Source organism: Lissotriton helveticus, chromosome 5_1 (genome assembly GCF_964261635.1).
Source record: "Lissotriton helveticus chromosome 5_1, aLisHel1.1, whole genome shotgun sequence".
NCBI lineage: Eukaryota > Metazoa > Chordata > Amphibia > Caudata > Salamandridae > Lissotriton > Lissotriton helveticus.
The window spans coordinates 1,047,333,396-1,047,354,965 of record NC_136065.1 but is presented as its reverse complement, the minus strand read 5'-3'; the positions used below and the strand labels follow the sequence as shown (position 1 = coordinate 1,047,354,965).

Genomic DNA, 21,570 nt, shown 5'->3' with positions numbered 1-21,570 from the left:
GCATGACTTGCAGTCGAGGGAAATGGCCGCAGCTGAGTAGAGTTCCGAGACCGGTGCTAGTTCCCCCATCAATGCGACATATAATCCTGTCATAAATCTGCCCTCAAGGACACCAGTGGGCATCGGGATGTGTAGGGCACCCTCCGATCCTGTTTTGAGCTCCGCAGCCGCAACGCACAAGCCTCCAGGGCCGCACTGCCTGAAGCGGCCTACACAGGTGACAGAAGCCGGGGCCTCGATTGGTGCAGTGGCCCGGCGAGTGTAAAAGCGGATTGCGCCATCACGAAATCCTGGGCCAGCAGCACAGGCGTACGAGAGCACCCCGAGGTACGACGAGCAGCCAGACTCATTGTCCATGCAGCACCTGGGGAGGAACGGCAAAATACGGCCCAGAGAGAGTCGGGCCTGGAACCTTCATGAGAAGGGTGTGAGGTGAAGTGCTGGCTGGCTCTGCAGCTGCATCGGGGCTGAAATAGCAGGAGCAGCCGGTAGACGTGACGAAAGCCTGATATGAACTCGCACCTGCAGAAGCTTTTCAATACCGGATTACGGGGGGGACCCTCTGACTACATATCTCATAGCGGCAAGACTGAGGCCGCAAGAACCGCAGAGGCTTGCGCAAGTGAGTGAAGCCTGGGCCTAGATTAATGCGGAGACCTGGGGGGACCACATACAGACAGGCACAACAGCGATGTTCTAGGCCTACACTGCAGGCGCTGGAGTGCACTCGGTAGGCAGGCGATCGCCGGGACAAGATCACCCTCTCAGCACATAAGGGGAGGTGGTGGAGAGAAACCCCAGCGGGTACAGAAGCCCGGCATGCCACGAGAGGGAAACAAGGTTGAGCGCAGGGCATAATTGCGGCCATCTGATCAGCACCCCTGATGTCTACAGGCAAGTGAAGGGGGTGACACAAGGGTTCTATTCCGGAGTCGCGCACAAGGTGCGGCCACCCCCCCCCCCCATCCGGAACCTGCTCGTCGCGGCCCCTGGATTCGCATCGGTGCCAGCGGTGCCCCGAAGTCAAGGGGGGCGAAAGCGGTCCAGACTAAAAGGGGGCAAGTAGGCATAAGAGACATAAGGGACCAAGGAATCTATCTGTGCAAACCTCTAATCCTCCACCTGGATGACCATAATGTTCCTCTGAACCCCTACTACGTGCCTTTGCTTGTTACCTCTGGTGGATAAGTGCCCCCCGCGGGGACTCGGGGAGTTTGCGAATCCGGGCAGTGATGGGGCCCGAGTTAACACACTGGCGGAGGCAAAGCTTGCGATCCTCGGGGGCCGTGGAGGGCTGCAGGTGGAGATACATAGGGGCTCACCGGCAGGCGCCCCCCCCCCCCCCCGAGTCTTGGGCAACAGAATTTGTGAACTACACGATACGTGAATGCTGAGTGGGCAACTTCCCTGGCCCCACATCGCCAACTACAGACCCTGCAACAGCATTTAGGGGCACAGAGGGAAAACCGACAGGCCGGGAGGGGCAGACAGTCCTGCGATAGGCGCCGGCGAATACTGACTAGTGCTGAGCCATCCGGGCGGAAATGGGAGGCAGGGGCCCACGCACGACCTCCCAGGGAATGCTGGGCAAGTTTGCCTATGGAAAAGACTTTCCTTCACTGCCTGAACGCAAGGATCCTGCGGACAAGACCCCTGGAGAGGAGGAAGCAAAGAAGGTCACACTGGAAGATATAATGCCTGCCCTCACCAATGTGCAATCGACGGTAGGATCGATCTCTGCGGACGTCTCATTCCTGCGAGCGGATTTTCAAAAGATGGCTACCAGGGTCACAGAAGTGGAGCAAGTGACGAAATCCCTGACGAAGGACACCACCACTCTGATCCAAACAGTGAATCGACTGGAGGCGGAGAACAAACTCATGGCGGCAAAGCTGGATGACCAGGAGGGGCGTTCCCGGTGCAACAATGTCAGAATTACGGGAATTCCAGAAAGTGAAGGGAGCCCAGCCATGGACTTGTATGTAGAGGACCTCATAAAAACTAGACTACAACCCAGTGGGCTATTCACCTTTTTCTCAGCTGAAAGGGCTCACAAGGTGCCGGGGGCAAGCCCAAACACAGGTTGGACCTATTTTGGCCCGCATCTTTAATTTCCAGGACAGAGATGCTATATTACAAACAGCACAGGTGGCACCGCCGCTACGAGTCCAGAACTCGGTGGTATCATTCTTCCCGGACTATACAGCGGCAGTCTCTAGGCAGCGCAGGAGTTTCATGGAGATTAAAAGAGAATTGAGGAACAGGGAAGTGCCATACTCGATGCTATTCCCAGCGAAACTGCGTGTGGTGGCAGATGGAAAAACGTGTTTTTTTTAAACACCTGAAGAGGCTCACGACTGGCTCGAGGGATGGCGTCAAGTGGGAGGACCCAAATGGCAGGAGAGACGCCAGCAACACCACAGGGTGGGAGGAGGACCCCGGGGGCCGTGGTCGGGAGCAGGAGGAAGAACACCCGCATCAGAGTGAGACCGAGGAGTGAGATTGGGTGAGGCGGATGGACACTGCGAATGGATGCTGTGTGAGGGCACTCGGCTGGATTTACCTGCACCGCAAGATGAACTGAACTTTATACAAAAATTGTCTTTGGGGTGGGGAAGGACAAAAACTACCCTCTGGCTCCTCACCTCTCACACGCAAGTACTGTTTTGGGGGTTTGGGACTAAGCACTCTGCAATTTTGGGGAGGCGGGTATGTTTTGATTCCGTCTGGCAAGGAGGCTTGGTGAGGGGCGAAGGGGATGGGAATGTTTTTTTTGGTGTTGTGTTTTTCGTTTGTGTTTTCAGTGGGGCGCACAAGTTTGGAATATTCCCACACATTTCCCGACAGATGCAGTGTGCAGTTACCTTTGTGACTATTTCCACACACCGTACAAGACATGGCAATACCAACTCCAGCTGATCGCGACCCAGGGGCTTTTACCCCCTGACTCACGTGACACCCCTGTCCCTGCTTAGGTGGAATGTCCACGGCCTTGGAGACAAAATAAAAAGGGGCTTGGTTCTGCAGTATCTGAAGCGATGCGCTCCTGCAGTGGCCCTACTGCAGGAAACGCACCTCACTGGTACCACATGTAAGGCGTTAGACAGATGGGGGTTTAAAATGGTAGTACATTCAGAATTCTCTTCTGGTTCCAGGGGGGTTGGCATCTTGGTGAAAAAACGATCCCCAGTGCTTAGAACAAAAACAAATCAAGGCCAATTTGTGGCCATTCTGGGTCAGTGGGAGGGTCGGCCGGTCAATATAGTCTGTTTACATCCCTCCTGCACTACATGTGATAGCATTTCCAGCCCTTAGCAAATTTTTGCTTGATCTTCCGGAAGGGGAACTTCTGATAGGGGGAGACTTCAATGCGACTATAGATGGTATTCGTGACAGATACACTGAATACTCCGATGCCTGGCTTGTCCCGCCTTCAGAGTTTTCTGGAGGCACTTGGGCTAAAAGTCCACATTTGTAAAGCGCACAATCACCCGTAAGGGTCTCTAGGCGCTGGGGGCCGTCGGGAAGATTAAGCGAGCTATTGCCCAGAGTCACATGGTGCTGGGCTAACCTGCCGCCGGAGCCGGGGATCGAACCGTGGTCCCCAGATTCCAGCGTCAGTCGCCCTGGCCGCGGCGCCAACAGATGTGTTGAGACAGCACCACCCCACGACGTGGCACTACACTTTCCACTTGGTGGTACATAATAGCTTATCCAGAGTAGACTACGTCCTAGCCTCGGCAGATAGCCTCAAGAACATTGACAGTAGAGAGATCAGACCCAGAGGTATCTCAGACCATTCTCCAGTGCTATTAACATATTCATATCACCACAAGACACGGAGGAGTATTTACCCCATTTTCCCTGGCTATTTACAGGTCCCGAAGATCAAAAAAGCGGGCATTGCAACGACGCAATACTATTTTAAAGAAAATGATATGTCGGTCAGCTCACCGACTACCCTGTGGGAGGCCTATAAAGCGGTCATTACAGGGTAGGCTATTGTTTCCATCGCAGGGCACAGGCAGGAAAAGCAGCAGGAATTGCATGACTTGGAGCTAGGGTTGCACAACACTAAACACCCCACACCAGCTACATCCCAGAAGTTGAACATTAGGCAGCAGCAGCAGCACAGAGAATATCTTAGAGAGGTGACCAAGCCCGCGAGTCTTTCCCAGGAGCAGGACGCCGCTTTGCGGTCCGTATGGAGCCTTAGGAACTAGGGCCCGAATCCTTTGCAAGCACCTTAAGCCTCCGCTACTCTCCCGACTGCAGTAGTCGTGCCAGTTTGTCTATCGAAGAGGACGCCGCCCCGCGGTCAGTACTAAGCCCTGGGAACTGGGGCCCGGATCCATCGTGTGTATCTAGCGCCCCCCGCTGATCCCTCGGCCTTGGTAGCTTTACTCGAATCTGTACCTCGGATTGAGTCACCCGATCCTGGAGACCGCCACCCACTTAATTGAACGCCGCCTACCTTGAGAGAGCACAAAACCCTTCACTCTGGACAAATTTCACCCACTGGCCTCTCTAACTTTAAGAAAGGCCATCTCGAAATAAACCAACAAAGGCCTGATTAGAGATTTTAGAACCTCCCTGCCTAACCGTTGAAAGTCGTGGTGTATGCAGGAGAGGAAATCACATCTCAGATAATCGTTAAATACTGCAGCGTGAGAAACACTGTTGCCCACCTCTGGGTTATACCCGCTGCTTTTATTGATATTTGTGTGTGAGCCCCCACCCCATGGTACATCACCGCCCTGATGAAGGTGCGGCCTGAATAGGCCCTACACCGAAACGCATGTTGGCGTGAACTTTGTGGACGGCAGAAGTCTAGTTATTGTTAACCCCTTCTTTTTCAACTCCCCTTGCCTCCACAATCTAACCTTTGTCTATGCAGTTATGTTATATCCTTTCTGCAGGCCATGATGCACTATTATGAATGGTATGAATAGATGTATGTGACCATGTTTGCTTGTATTTGACTAGTTTGAAAGTGAGTGTGAGTCTAGCTGGTGTGCTTGGGAATGTGTGGGACGTGTATGTATTTTATAAACTTTTTTGAACAATGTATTGCGAGAGAACTGTCTCCCTTTTTCCTATCTCATAAAAATATGGGGATTTAAATGTAACCCATGTCAGTCTGAATGATTCAGACTAACTTATTTAAAAAAAAATAATAAATAAACCAAAAAAAAAGCAAAATGAACACCGTGTGATGTGTATTTGGCTCGGATACATATTTTTTGTCACCACCCATTGGTAATCAAGGATCCCCTAGGGGACCATGAAATATACCCTGGCAGGGTAGCTGCTGATTCTATTGTACTACAAGTCACGGCCACACAAAATATACGAGAACGGGGACAAGGCAGGAAAACCTCTGGCGTGCCTAGATAAGAGGGAAAGGGGTCCTAAATGGATAGCACAGATTCATACAGGAGAGGGGCAAACGGCTACGGACCCGCAAACAATAGTACACATATTAGCACATCAATTTCGCCAAGTGTATACGTCATCCTCCACGATGACAATGGAAGAAGGGCTAACCTACATTAAAAATATAGGAATGCCTAAGCTCACCCCCGAGGAGGCTCTCACACTTGAGACGGACCTCACGGTGGAGGAACTAAAAGTGGCGATCCGGCCTTGCCTGGCTGTACAGGCGTTCTGGACGAAGGTTCATAATGAGCTGAAAGAGGTATTGGGCAAGGAAATACGACCAGAGGCTCGAAGGTGTCTATTGAATGTGGGAGAAGCCACGGATCGGACTATGTACGAGACAATGGGTGACACACTAGCGTACATGGTGGCTAAACGAAATATAGCTCAGCTTTGGGGAGCAAGCCAGCCGCCTCGAGCCTCTAGATGGGCAGAGGATTTGGACTGGTGTATGTTTAGGGAGAAGTCTGTGTATGTGGCCAGGGGTTGCCCGGAGAAATGGGGGAAGGTCTGGGGGCATGGAACAGTCCTCGTGGAGAGATTTATGAACCACCGGCGCCACGAATGGAATAAGAAGTGCAGGATACCTGTGATCCTATTACAACATGTATAGTTGCATGCGATTCTGTACCTGTGATATATTGACCTATACGATGAGAAAAGTATGAAGCACCTGATGTTTTTATTTACCCTTTTTTTCTGTAATGTAATTTTCCTTTTGTTAATAAAAAGTTATTTTAAAAAAAAGTGGCGATCTGATCATTACAATCTGGTTCAGCGGTAGGTCCTAAAGGTATACCTATAGAGCTATATTAAAAGACGGAGGGGACTATTGCCCCATATCTTCTACACATGTACTCCGACAGCCTGCGTGAGGGCGAACTACCGCTCGATCAGCGGCTAGCCACCATAGTGGGGATACCTGAACCAGGAAAGCCTGCTACGGAATGTACCTCGAATCGCCCTATATCGCTGAACAATGCAAAGGCAAAAATTCTCGCTAAGTTATTGCCGATTAGACTAACACCGCATCTTATGATCTTGATTCATCCGGACCAGTCCGGGTTTATGCCAGGCAGAAATACGGCACTGAACTTGAGACGCATACATGGAGTGATGGCCCGAATTCCATATCTTCAAGAAGCAGCTGTCATACTCTCTTTGGATGCGCGAATGGCGTTCGATATGGTTGAATGGCCCTTCCTGTTTGCAGTGCTTCACCACTTGGGCTTTGGCCCCAAATTTTGTGCGTGGGTTTGTCTCTTGTACACTAAGCCGGTGGCACACGTCACGGCCAATGGACACATTTCTGGTGATTTCCCACTGGGGAGGGGGACACGCCAAGGCTGTCCCTATCGCCACTGCTCTTTGCCCTGGTGCTGGAGCAGCTGGCGACATGGATTATGTGGGAACCAACGATACGGGGCTAAAGTGGACAGATGCATGGGAAGACCGCATCTCCCTATACGCGGATGATGTATTGTTGTATATGGCCTCCCCCAGGAGCTCCACACTGGTTCTCCTGAATATTTGCGAGATTTTTGGACAGGCATCGGGATACACCATAAACTGGTCCAAATCTATTTTATACGTATTACACGGTCCCCCACCGTAACTCCCTGACGGCTGCCCGCTCCAAGTCACGGACAGCAAATTTAAATATTTAGGTATATACATAACAGCCACTTCAGACGACTTCTTTACCAACAATCTGGTGCCCCCACTGGAGAGTCTAAAGAAAGATGCAACACACTGGGGATCATTGCCGCTGACGCTGCTGGGAAAAGCAGCGCTTTTTAAAATGATGGCGCTTCCTCGATTTCTGTATGCGCTGGAAAACACGCTGTTCCCAGTACCTTCAAGCTACTTTAAATCGATAGCAGCCCAAGTTTCCAACCTATTGTGGGGTAATGAGCCGCACGCATAGCGCAAAACAAGTTGACTCGCGGATTGTACGATGGTGGAATAGCACTCCCAGACATACAGTTGTACTACTGGGCGGCGCAACTAAAGGTAATCAACAAGTGGATACATGCCCCACAGGTAGACCCCGCATATGAAGCGGACAGGTTCCTGTTGGGTACAACAGGGGGCACACCCCTGCGCTTATAGGGCCCACAAAACACACAGTCACCATATGGCATGCTGCACAGGCTAAAATGGGCTGGCAGGGAGTTATAAACCAACTCACTCCTCTTTGTGACACCAAGCGGCTGGGAAGACTCAGAAATAGCAAAGGTTTTGAGCGGTGGGATGCAATAGGCAATATCCACAGTGGGGGACATGTGGACTAAGGGGGAAATAGTTACATTCAAACATCTCCAGCAGCAAAATAATTGGCATCCTCTGAAATTTTCTGATACATGCAGATAAAGCAAGCACTGACAATGGCCATACCACCTGGAACCGAGGTGCCTGAGGCATCCCCCTTAGAGGACAGGTTACTGCCTGACTATATGCATAAGCGGGCTACATCATTCACTTATCCCCCGCGGCATCACTGAGGGAGAAATGGTCCCGCGAAGTTGGAGACCTTGATGACAGAATGGCAGGAGGCATTGGCCTCGCTGCGGGAGGTTGGCATACCCTCACGACTCCGACTAGTGCAGCTCAAAATCCTACACCGTATCTACTACACTAGACACACCCTGTATAAGATGAAAAAACACCACATCCATATTGCCTCAGAAGATGTGGGGAAGAGGGCACTTATTATCATACCCTGTGGCACTGCCATTCAATCGCTGACTACTGGAAAAAATGAATGAGAACAATATCACAGTCAGCAGGGGTGTCATTGGTTCCGGAGCCCAAGAGGTATTTGTTAAATATATGAGAGCCAAATGGCCTTACTCATCTGGCGCAGGACTGGGCTACGCTGGGGATAATGGTCGCTAAACACAATATTGCGCAAAGGTGGGGGGCAGCCGAAGTGCAGACTCTGGCCTTCTGGTGCAAGGATATGGACATGGCTAGGGTGGCCGAGGGAACAGTATTCATTAATCTTGGATGTCCCCGGAAATGGAGCAAGATATGGGGGGCATGGAAAACGTTCAGGGGAAACATTTCTGAACCACCGCAAGAACTGAGGGAGGACAGTACGGATGAAGCACACTAAAGAAGGTAGCAGGAACTGCATGAGGGGTATGGTTGTGGAACCCGGAGAACTGTATGCCATTGTATTATTGATTAATGTATTAATGATGTGGGAAAATGTAATGATGATATACAATGTATTCACGCACCAACCGACAGTTTTTGGCTTTGCTGGTATTGAATAAAATACAAAATAATTAAAAAAATATTAATAATACCCAAAAGATAGACTAGGGTAACATTTTCATTTGCTGCAATAAACAAAACCCCTAAATAGTTCAAAGCAATTCAGATAGCATACAAATAATGATTCCTTCCCAGTACAAAAGTGTGTTCCTCTCATTGCTTACACCACATGAATATAAAAGTAGTTCTTTCAAGAGGACAATAAGAGTATATAACACAAACATTATGCATCTCCACTTACGGTCCAAACTCTAGTGTACCCAGTATGTTCCTAGTGAGGAACATTAATAATAAGTATGTAACATAGAACATTGTTATGCAAGTTATTTACGCATTACAAAAGAGGTAATACCAGAGGTCTTACAATGCGAACAGAGTGATATTAAAACAAAGATTAGTGTTTAACATAGTATGGAATAGTAAACTTAAGTTGCATTGTTTCATCTTTTCTTTCAAACAGTGCGAACATATAAACCAATTGTGGGTGCTGTGCAACCATATTTTACACAAACATTTTAATTTGAAGAAATAACAAAACTTTGTTTTATGTAAGAACAAGAATTAAAATGTTGATGAATGTTTTGAATATAATCAGCTGAATATTTAGCTACTCTCTTAACCTTTTGTATTTCGTAGTGTGTTTGGAATCCCTTTGATGTGCTAATATGTCAAAATCGTTCATGTTGGCCCCTTAAATGTCGCATAATTATATTTTTCAGGACTCATAATTTGGTGCTCACCTGTAACTTAATTGCAGTTGCCCTATGTACATCAACAAACTGCATTCCTTTACTCATTGAAGATAAACATCAGGTTTAAGGGGACAATTCTTGAGTACCTGAAGTGGAAATATATTCTAGAACCAGGTTTTTTCAAGAATGTTGTTTTTTAAAAGTAACAATCTAAATCATGTCTACAAAGCTAGCGAGTAAAGTATGGGAGAAGAGTGTTGGGTTACATTTAGTTATTCAAACCAAAGAAATCTGCAGAATTCTCTCCAACACCATCATGAGATAATGACCCAGACAACATGCAGTTAGTTTTTCAATTAGACTGTTGTGGACAAAACAATCTAGCCTTTCCTCAGAACATATATTAATCAGTAGAAAACAGTTGCCGTTAATTGCAAGTAGAAATTAATGTTAAAACATACAGGGGGCAACATTTAAGACAGGGTAGGGCAGCACATAACTACTAGGTTCAAAGAGTGTTTAACTTAGTTAGGAAATTAAATTAAGCTTAGTGTATATATGAAACACAATGTTTCCATATACATTTTAGCACACACATTTACACACAAATGCTGCACTCACCTGTTGGTCAGTGATGGTCAGATAGATTTTAATAGTATCCAAAACTGGTAGTCTATCTGTACTACTCTCCCCAGCAAGAGGCTTCTGAGTGTAGACATTGAACAAAATGGGTAAAAAGTTTTTGGCAAACCTGCCCACTTCAGCACGGTCCGCTTCTGTAATGGAGGAAAGATAAATAGAGTCAGAACAACACTTGAAAAGGTTTTTTCTTTTTGCTAAATATCAAATTCTGTTCTTCAACCTGTTGAATACCATATCGTTGTCACTTGCATTAACTAAAGATTCCCCACAAAACCAAAAGATGGCGCCCCTATCAGCACACTTCAAGTGGGCTGATAGATAAATATCTCCACAGACAATCTCGGTCCTGTCTTTCAAGGTAGCCAACGTATGATAATTGACGTCTCTATTATTAGAGATCCACAAGAAAGGGACACAATCCATTTTGAGTCTAAAGTGAGTAACTTGATAACCAATTTGTAAATACAAAATGCTCGTAATCTCGTACTGTAGCATCAGTACTCCCAGTTCTATACTTCTTACATTTAAACATGAGAGAGCCACTGCCAAAAACTGATTGAATAGAAAACTTGCAAAGCAAAACTGTGGCCAGGATAAAAAATGGCTATTCCCATGCTTGTATGAGTCTCTTGGTATCCATCCTTATCAAGCATCATCTCGATGATGACAAACTGGCTGACAGCTGCACTGCATCCAGGGTTATGACATTTGTTGCAAAGTGCCAAATGTCATAACCCTGGATGTTTTTGGGAGGTCACCCGAATGTTTCATTTTTTTGGGGACTCACCTGCTGGTTATCTTGAACTCTAACCCCTGGGACACTGCCGTGTGCAGATACCTTCTTGGTTGACCCTCACCCTTGCGGAGAGATCTCAATGTAAGTCAGCCAAGAAGTGAACTAGACTTGAGTCTATGCCCATGTCAAGTAGGATAAGCCATAGTTTGGATCGGTTTACCAGGTTGAATGCAGAGGAGAGATCCATAAAAGCCAGCAGTAATATCCCCGCTTTTGCTAATGTACAATTTCCTGCTAATAAAAGTAAATGTAGGCACTGGTCCAGAGTGCCCCTCCCACGTCTGAAACCATATTGGAGGTTCGTTAAAACGTAATTCTCATTTAGCCAGTCCATTAATTTGGTTAAAATCACTCTCCCTAAGACTTTTACAGCTGAATCAATTAGTGATATCGACCTATAGCATCGTGGGTATTCTCTCTGACGTTTTGTAAAAACTGGAATAATAGCAGACGACCATGATGACGGAAAGCCCTGCTGACTTGATGCATTATAGACATTTGTCAGAATTTTGGCCCAGAAGGTTGGATTTTGTTTATAGAAGTCGGCCGGTACACCGTCTGGACCAGGGGCCTTATTACTGGACATTTGGATTATTGCTAGTTCTACTTTTCCCTCATTAAAAGCAATTTTAAGTGATTCCCTTCTGTGTTCTAAACTCTCAAGTACATCCCAAATAACAGTGGCCTCGTACATGGCTTTAAAATGAGAAAGCCATTGATCTTCTGTGATGTTACATTCTAGGGGGAGATTCTCTATTTCAGAGAAGAAGTGTTTATTCACAATAGCCCAGAATCTAGAGCTGCCTTTTAGGACCTCCACCGCTAATAAAGCATTCTTTGCGTCCTCCTTTATTTCCTTTTTAGGCATGGTTAAAGCAAGCTTGTACTGCTTTCTTAACGCCACTATGTGGGCCTTATCTCGTGGGACCGGTTTCAGAGCTGCTATCAAATTTCAGTGAGCTTCTGAACAATTACTATCGAACCAACTCTCACCATTATTATGCCTAGGTCTGGTTGGTAAGGGAAGGTAAGATGCTACCCGTGCACAGATCCCTTCAAAGGCAGTAATTACCTTCTCCCCCAGTGTAGAGTTATCAAGGCAAGTTACAATCTTTTCTTCAACTTTCACACGGAGGTCCTGAAAGGAAAGGTCCGGGATTACTTTGGCCCATTTCAGCCTCCGTCACTGATCAGAGATTTTCAAGCCAGTGTCACCACCTAGCTTTTCTACTTTCCCTTTTAGACCACGCACCCTGTCCAACACAAGAATTACAGGAATGTGATCACTGAAGTGGGACCACTTGGCATTATAAAAAATTACTTGCGATAGTAAAATGGGGGAGATAAATATAGTCTATAATAGTATCACGCCCTTGAGCTTTAAAGGTGGGAATCCTCTCATCTGGATCAATGAAACTCGGCTCAAAAAGGTCAAGTGTGGCCAAAAGCTTCTCCAGGCATTCCCCATGCCGAGTATACTCAAAAGGGAGAGTGGAGGAGTTCTCCGGCCCTAAAAAATAATCTACCTGGCAGTTCAACTCACAAACATGAATATTAAAATCGCCCACAGTTATAATTGAATAATAAGTGGTTTGCTTTGAACTGTACTCCTCTAAAAAACAAATTCAATTTACATAAATGTTCATCTAAAAAGCTACTCTCTCCCGAATTATCAAAATTAACAAACAATAATTTACCTGAATTAGGAGTGGTAAATTCAATAGCCAGACCATTATGGAACCCCACATCCACCCTCCTATGTGTGCCTGACAATTTAAGTGAACATAACATAAGGCCCCCTCTTGCTCTACCTGACTGAGAAGGTCGAGCGGGAACACTATGATTTTAACCCATCCACCCAGAAGTGGTTTTTCCATGTCCCAAGTCTCCTGTAAAGTAACTATATCATAATATTTTAGGAAGGTGTGTGTATAGGTGTAGGTGTGTATGTGTATGTGTATAGGTGTGTATGTGTATAGGTGTGTATAGGTGTAGGTGTGTATAGGTGTAGGTGGGTTTGTGTGTAGATGTGTGTAGATGTGTGTAGATGTGTGTAGAGGTGTGTAGAGGTGTGTAGAGGTGTGTAGAGGTGTGTAGAGGTGTGTAGAGGTGTGTAGAGGTGTGTAGAGGTGTGTAGAGGTGTGTAGAGGTGTGTAGAGGTGTGTAGAGGTGTGTAGAGGTGTGTAGAGGTGTGTAGAGGTGTGTGGGTGGGTGTGGGTGGGTGTGGGTGGGTGTGGGTGGGTGTGGGTGGGTGTGGGTGGGTGTGGGTGGGTGTGGGTGGGTGTGTGTGTGTGTGTGTGTGTGTGTGTGTGTGTGTGTGTGAAGAGGTGTGCAGGTGAAGAGGTGTGTAGGTGAAGAGGTGTGTAGGGGTGTGTAGGGGTGTGTAGGTGTGTGTAGGTGTGTGTAGGTGTGTGTGTGTGTTCATTACAATGTACCAACAAAAAAAATGCACTTCAAGGATTCTGTTTTCAGAAAACCTAATTAATGTATAAAATCTCTGATGCAGTCCAAGGTCTCCCATCATATAATGGGGGAAAGAAACATTTAAAAAAAAGTCACAGGACAAATACATTATTATTCCTCTCAGCAAACTGGACCTCACCTGCTTCGCAGCCTTTATTAATGAGAGTCCGCAGACCTTGACAAACTGTCAAGCGAAGATCAATTCGATCACTAACAGCCATTCCCAGTGTGCGAGCCAAGGCTTTAAAAGAAACAACCACATCTGTGGGACCGATGCAAAATCCAGGCAGCATTGTCCAGATCTGGAAGCAAAACAAATTGTATTCATACTGGTATAGAAACCTAGACTTGAAGTAGATAGGCATCATACTGAAGGCAGATCCAATTCACAAAGGGTGGGGAAGTACCATTATGCCTTCCACTAACTATGGCACTAGACAGACTTATGCAGTTAAAAGATGATCGCTATTCCAAACAAAAATTGTCAGCAAATGAAAATAAGCCAGTTTCTGGTGACTTATTAAGTGACATCCAATCTCCAAACATTAAGCAGTGACTTTTCTAAAGTGATTTAAGAAACACGCACCCCCTCAATGTTGCCTCAGATCAAGAAAAAGTATATTTATAATCTAAGAAGTACCTCTAATCTCTTTGTATGGCTCCTATATGGAGAAAAGGTACAAGGGAAGGTCTGTCTAGAGAAAGCAATCGTGATATGTTTTAGTAAAACAGCATGGGTTTCCACAGGCTCGAGGACTATACTTGAGCCAATCTTTGCGATAAACATACTGTCACAAAGGGTATCGGACATCTGATGTTAGTGATGCATATCTTTTACTCCCAATTTCTATACACTCGCTTGTTTCATGATTAAACTGAAGTGACTGTTTCAACGGAGGAACAAGTGTTGTTTATTATTGACAATAATACATAATATATACTGTCGGCTTGTGCAAAGGACTGTTGTTTTGGTTTATCAGTGGTTAACCACACATCGGAGAGGAGGATGGCTCTCCCCACCTTTAGGCATCGCAATCTTAATTGTACAGTAGTATATACTCACTGCGTATTTCCCAGGGGCGCCATTACCCTTCACAATCCACTAACCAAGAAGTCTCACTAAAGGCGAATGGGTAGTTGGGGTCGTTTTTATGGCTTGGGTGAGGTAATTTTTAGGACTGTGGGGGGGTTCGCAGTAGTTTTTCAAATTTTGAGGTTACGGTTTTAGGACTAAGGGCAGTGGAAAGGGTTGGGGTAGTTTTAGGGACAGTGCGGGGTGGGAGGAGTTCAGGATAGTGAATGTTATGGGGCAGGGTTTTAAGTTATGTTAATAAAACTTATTGAGCGCGCGAATACCCGGAGGTGTCTTGGCCCTAGGACACATATTAGCCCAGACGGAGCATCTAGTTCTGAAATAGCCAAGTTTTCAGCCCTTTTCTAAAGATGGTAAGTGAGCTTGCGCTTCTGAGCTCCAATGGAAGCATGTTCCAGAGTTTTGCAGTGTCATACGAAAGGCTTCAGCCTCCCCAGCTTGAAGACTAGATCCTCTGAACTTTTATGAGACTGGGGCCTGCGGAGCGTAGTTGTCTGGCTGCTTCATACCAAGCAAAGAGATTTCTGAGAAAAAGAGGTCCTGTATTGCTCAGAGCCTTGTATGCTAGGCATAGCCACTTAAATTTAATTTGTTACACCACCAGAAGCAAGTGGAATCTTTGACTTTCCTTGCCTACTGATTCGTGCTTAGGGACATTTAGAAGAAATCTAGTGGATGCATTTTGTACTGTCTGGAGCTTTTTTTGGTACTGCTTCTGCATATTCAGATAGAGTCCATTACAGTAGTCCAGTTTTGACTGCATTAGTGTGGTTACAACCGTCCTTTATCAGAAAGTGGGAGGCTTACTAAGGTTGTAACTCAGCTACAGATGACAAGGAATATGCTACTTACCAGTATGCATCTGTTCTTGGCATGTAGGGCTGCTGACATTCATATCTTGTGCATAGATCGCCGCCTAGTGTTGGGTCCGGATGATTGCACATTGTTGTCCTGGAAGAGTCTTCGAAGTATCACGAGATAGGTGGCTCCTCCCCCGGACTACAGTGCACATGGGCATCCTATCCATCCTCAGATTGTTTTTTGCCATTGCGGCAGGGATGGAGTATGATACAGTAAGTGATGTCCATGCTAGAGATTAATGCTGAGTGCTACAGCTGCGACAGGCACCGGGGAGGAGGGAGGGCGATATGAATGTCAGCAGCCCTACATGACAAGAACAGATGCATACTTGTAAGTAGCATATTCCGTTCGAGGCATATGGGCTGCTGAATTCATATCTTGTGCATAGAATGTATAGCAGTCTCCCTCTAGCGGTGGTTGCCCGTGCCAGCTGCAGCAGTCTGAAAAAGAGTCTTGAGTACAGCCTGTCCTACAGCTGCTTGCTGTTTGGAGTGTACATCTACGCAGTAGTGTTTGGTAAATGTATGTATGGTAGTCCATGTGGCTGCTTTACATATGTCTTCTAGAGGAATGTTTCCTAGGAAAGCCATAGATGCCCCTATGCGTGTTGAATGCGCTCTTGGGGGAACTGGTAATGTGCATTTAGCTTTCTGATAACAAATTTGTATGCACTTAACAATCCATCTGGCTATACCTGATTTGGAAATGGGGTTGCCTTTGTGCTGTGGTGAAAAGGCAACAAACAGTTGCTTAGTTTTTCTGAAAAGTTTTGTTCTGTCGATATAGTACAGGAGTGCTCTCTTAACGTCTAGGGTATGTAGAGCTCTTTCTGCCACTGAATCTGGATTTGGGAAGAACACTGGCAGTTCTATAGCTTGATTGATGTGAAACTGGTATACCACCTTTGGCATAAATTTAGGGTTTGTTCGTAGCACTACCCTATTTGCGTGAATTTGTATGAATGGCTCCTGAATAGTTAGGGCTTGCAGCTCACTAACTCTTCGAAGTGATTTAATCGCCACTAGAACAGCCACTTTCCACGTTAGGAATTGTATCTCACACGAGTGTAGAGGTTCAAAAGGTGGTCCCATTAGTCTGGTTAGAACCACGTTTAGGTTCCAGACAGGTGAAGGTGGGTGTCTTGGAAGAATGACTCGTTTGAGTCCCTCCAGGAAAGCTTTAATAGCAGGTACTCTGAAGAGTGAAAGATGCTGCCTGTTCTGAAGATAAGCTGCCACCGCAGCTAAATGTATACGTATGGAACTGTAAGCCAGATTGCATCTGTGTAAATGTAACAGGTAACATATGATGTTTTGAGTAGATGCATCTAGCGGATTTATGTCATTATTGTTACAATAGATGACAAATCGTTTCCTCTTTGGCGCATAGCATGCTCTGGTTGTAGGTCTTCTTGCCTCTTTGATAATATTCATACAGTCAGGAGGCAAGTTCAGGTAACCAAACTATGACTTCAGGAGCCAGATCGCAAGGTTCAACTGTTGCGGATCTGGGTGCTGAATGTCGCCATGGCTCTGCGTTAAAAGACTGGGTGTTAATCGCAGCCTTTGATGAGGCACCACGGAAAGTTCCAGGAACGTGGTGTACCATGGTTGCAGTGCCCACGTTGGAGCTACTAGGATGAGTGTCATCGAGTGTTGTCGCAGTTTGCGTGCCACTAGTGGTATGAGCGGGGCTGGGGGAAAAGCATACGCAAACTTGCCTGACCAGTTCATCCATATCGCGTTGCCCTGAGACTGCGGATGTGGAAACCTGGCGGCGAAGCTTTGGCATTTTGCGTTTTCCCTTGTGGCGAACAGGTCTATTTCTGGGTGACCCCACTGCTGGAAGTACGGTTGCAGCACTGAGGGATGTATCTCCCACTCGTGTATCTGGTGGCTGTGTCTGCTGAGCAGATCCGCCATCTGGTTGTCCCTGCCCGGGAGGTGTTCCGCCATGAGGAAGATGTTTCTCTGAATGGCCCACTTCCACATGCTTTGCGCTAGATGGGACAATTGTGGAGAGTGTGTCCCTCCCTGCTTCTGTATGTAGTACATGGCAGTCATGTTGTCCGTCCGGATCAACACGACTTTGTTGCACAAATGTACTTTGAACGCCTTCATTGCCATAAAGATTGCCATCAGTTCCAGCAGGTTGATGTGCATCCTTTTTTGCTGTGTCGTCCATAGTCCCTGCACTGTGTAATGGAGGACATGCGCTCCCCATCCCAGGAGAGATGCGTCCGTCGTCAGCACTATTTGTGGTACAGGCTCTTGGAACAGTCGTCCCTTGCAAAGGTTTTGTGGGTTCCACCAATGCAGCGAGCTGTATGCGCGACCGGTCAACAACACCAGGCCTTTTAATTGTCCCTGAGCCTGGTTCCACTGCCGTGCTAAGCACTCCTGAAGCGGACGCATGTGTAGTCTCACGTGAGGGACTATGAAGATGCAGGAGGCCATCATGCCTATTAACTGCATAAACACCCTTGCTGTGAGCAAGTGTTGGGGGTCTGAATTTCTGAATCAGTAAATGAATGCGGTTGATTCTTGCTGAGTTTGGCTGCGCCTTTGCCGCCAGAGTGTTTATTGTTGCTCCCAGGTACTGTTGTTCGTGGGCGGGTTGAATCTGAGACTTTGGGTAGTTTAATGAGAATCCTAGGCTGTGTAGGAGGTGAATAGTGCGGGACATGTGGTTGGCACATTGCTGGGCCGACTTTGCTGGGATAAGCCAGTCGTCCAGATAGGGGTAGAAGTGAATATGGTTTCTCCGTAGGTGCGCCGCTACTGTCGCTAGGCACTTGGTAAACATCCTGGGGGCTGTCGTCACCCCGAAAGGCAGTACCTTGAACTGGTAGTGCTGATTTTGTATGGTAAACCTGAGATACTTCCTGTGTGCAGGATGTATTGGTATGTGGAAATACGCATCCTTTAGGTCTAGTGTTGCGAGGATGTCTCCCTGACTGAGTAATGGTAGAACTTGCTGTAAAGTGAGCATGTGAAAGTGTTCTGACAAGATGTATTGGTTTAGGGGCCTGAGGTCCAGTATTGGCCTGAGAGACCCGTCCTTTTTGGGGATTAAGAAGTACAGCGAGTACACCCCGTACCTTGTTCCTGTATAGGGACGAGTTCTATGGCCCCTTTTTGCAGCATGCTGATGACTTCTTGCTGCAATAAGTCTATGTGTTCTGCGGACATAGGACGGTGTTTTGGGGGTATGTTGGGTGGAGTGGAGGTTAGCTCTAGACAATAGCCGTACTGAATAAGTTGTCTCACTCAGCTGTCTGTGGTAATGCTCTCCCAGACTGGCAGGAACTGTTGTAATTTGCCCCCGACCGGTGTTATATGGTCCGGGGGCAGTGACAAGGCGCCACTGTTTAGTATTGGCGGAGGATCTGGTGTTGTTATTCCCTCGTCCTCTGCCCTTGCCGCTGTTGCCACGGTATCCACCTCTTTTGGTTTTATTATAGGTGGTTTGCGTGCTCCCTTTATTGTATTGAGTCTGCTGGGATGCCTGGCCTCTTGTAGCTCCTCTGTTACCGGAGCGACGAAAGGAGCCTCCTCTGAATTGTTGGGACTGCAAGGCACCCATAGATTTGGCTGTCTCTGTGTCTTTTTTAATCTTTTCTAAGATTGTGTCCACATCAGGACCAAATAAAAAATCAGGGTTCACAGGCTGATTTAATATTGTGGTTTGAATCTCAGGTTTGAACCCAGAGACGCGCAACCAAGCATGCCTTCTGAGCATGACACTTGTGTTGATGGCCCTGGCTGCGGTGTCTGCCGCGTCTAGCGCACATTTAATGGATGCGTTGGATATCAGTTTCCCTTCTTGTATCAGTGTTTCTGCTCTCTCCTTGTAGGCATCAGGCAAATGTTGTAGCAGTTGCTCTAGTGTGTCATAATGCGCCCTATCGTATCTGGCTAATAGGGCCTGTGTATTGGAAATTCTCCAGATATTAGCTGCTTGAGCAGCTACCCTTTTCCCAGAAGCTTCTAATATTTTAGACTCCTTGTCTGGAGGAGGAGCATCACCAGTAGTTTGTGAGTTGGCACGTTTACGAGCATTTGATACCACCAAAGAGTCCAACGGCAGCTGTCCCTTTATGTATGTAGGGTCCACAGGCGCCAGTCTGTATTTTCTTTCAATTCTGGGGTTAACGACCCTGGCTCTTGTGGTTTCTTTGAAAAAGTCTCCTGCGTGTTTAAGGACACCTTTTAACATTGGCAATGTTTTAACTGATTTCTCTGAAGTGGAGAACGTGTCAAACAAGAAGTCCTCTTCAATTGGGCCAGCATGCATTTCCACATCATGATCCTGTGCTGCCCTTTCTATTAAAGCGTTAAACGCAGCTGTATCTTCTGTTGGCGAAGTTTTGACAGGATAAGGAGTATCAGGAATAGTCTGTGACTCTCCCGGGTCAATAGGGTCTGTCCAGGCTTGAGTCTGGTCATCCTGATCCGTGTCCGCAGGGTAATTATATTGTTCATTATAGTCATACCCCATATCCTCATTAGTGCGTGTGGGTGAGTATGCAGAAGTGTCCTGGTCATGGTACCTTACAGTCTCAAAAAGAACAGGCGATGTAGAAGAATCCCTTTTCTTTTTGAGTGGAATTTTATATGATTCCAGAGGATTTTCCGACCTGATCTTTCTTTGATAAATAGTAAGCCTGCCTGATTCGGAGTCGATATGTAGCTTCGACTGATCATCATAGGAGGGCTCTTGGTACATAATGTCCTCTTCCAGAGGATGACTCCTTTTTCCCCACTGACACCTTCTTGGGTATTTCGACCCCGGCTTTCGGATCGAGCGCCTTAGGGCGTGCAGTCGGGGGCAGTCCGTGGCATAGCGTCTTTAGACAGACTGACCTTCTTCGGGGCCGGCGTCGATATAGATCCGACCGACTTTGCCCTTTCGTCAATATGCTTTTGGCCTTGCGTCGACTTCGGTGCTTGTGGCGTTGGAGGCGCGCTCTTTTGCCTCGATTCGTGGGCTCCTTCGAGGCGCCTTTGGGTTTTGGCTCGAGGGCTTTGACGAGCAGTGGCCTGTCGACTCGTTACTTCGGATCGAGAACCTTCCGAGACTCGAGTCCCTTGTTTGTGTCGCTGTCCGTCGACGTCGACCTTGTCGGTTCGACGTGCTTGACTTTAGTGATGGACTTCAGCGCACCAATCTTTGGCTCGACACCCTTTATTTTTGACCACGCAGGGTCGTCGACACTTTTTCTTTGTCGAATCCGATGTGTTCGAAGTCTTCGATCCAAAGACTGTCTTCAGCAGTTTCGGTTGAGTTTTTGACTCGATGGCTTTCGGTTTCGCTTTCAGTAGCTCGACCGATGGCTCGTGTGATATATTCCTAGCCGGACCGAGACGCGGGGCTATAGAATGTTCGTCATGATCTTGGCTAAGGCCTTCCGGCGATGCCTCGACCTGAGCCTTTGGAAGTCTTTCAGTGTCTGTTTCGGGCCCTGTACCCACTGTTGGGGCTGGTTCATCGCTCGAGTCGTCATCGACGGCTCCCATGGGGGATGCGTCGTCCCTTACCTCGACGACGTTTTCATCATTGACGTTTTCTTCGTCGTCTTCATAATAGTTGGAGTCATGCTCCGAACCGGGATCCGATGGCTGTTCTGAATCCTCAGTCTCGACGACCTCATCGTCGTCTTCACCGAAGATATTCACCGGGTCGGGCGCTGGCTTCGTCATCGTTTGCCTCGCTGCACGTCGGAGCCTAAGCGTCTTCTTTGACCTGAATCGAGCACAAGCTAGACAGTTGTCCTCATTGTGGTCTGGTGATAAGCACTTGTTGCACACTGGGTGTACATCGATGTGCGGGTACTTAGAGTTACAAAGGGGGCATCGTTTGAACGGGCTCCGTTCCATCGACGATCGGGCCTCCGGTGTCGAAAAGGCCTCGCGGCTCTTTTCGACGTCCTGCTCGAAAGCACTGGAACAAAAAACTCGGCACCGATCGAAATAACAATACCGACGACTCCGAAGGCCTTTTGGCCTTTACAAAAGTTTCTGAACTGGAGTAAAGAAAAGTACATCCGAACCCAATGGCGGAAAAAAACAATCTGAGGATGGATAGGATGCCCATGCGCACTGTAGTCCGGGGGAGGAGCCACCTATCTCGTGATACTCCGAAGACTCTTCCAGGACAACAATGTGCAATCATCCGGACCCAACACTAGGCGTCGATCTATGCACAAGATATGAATTCAGCAGCCCACATGCCTCGAACATGACAGACATATATCACCCTACACAAACAAGCATTTACAATGCAATGGTCTCGGCATTGTT

At 47.2% G+C, this 21,570-nt stretch overlaps 1 protein-coding gene across 1 annotated transcript in view; it reads right to left on the bottom strand.

Moving 5' to 3' along the window:
* Positions 1-21,570, bottom strand: part of RRP12 (ribosomal RNA processing 12 homolog) — a 521,209-nt gene that overhangs the window by 261,361 nt on the left and 238,278 nt on the right. The window contains exons 17-18 of the mRNA XM_078643584.1: positions 13,454-13,616; positions 10,035-10,189 (exon numbers count right to left, since the gene is read on the bottom strand). Coding sequence (XP_078499710.1) covers positions 10,035-10,189; positions 13,454-13,616 — 318 coding nt within the window. The remainder of the gene's footprint in view (positions 1-10,034; positions 10,190-13,453; positions 13,617-21,570) is intronic.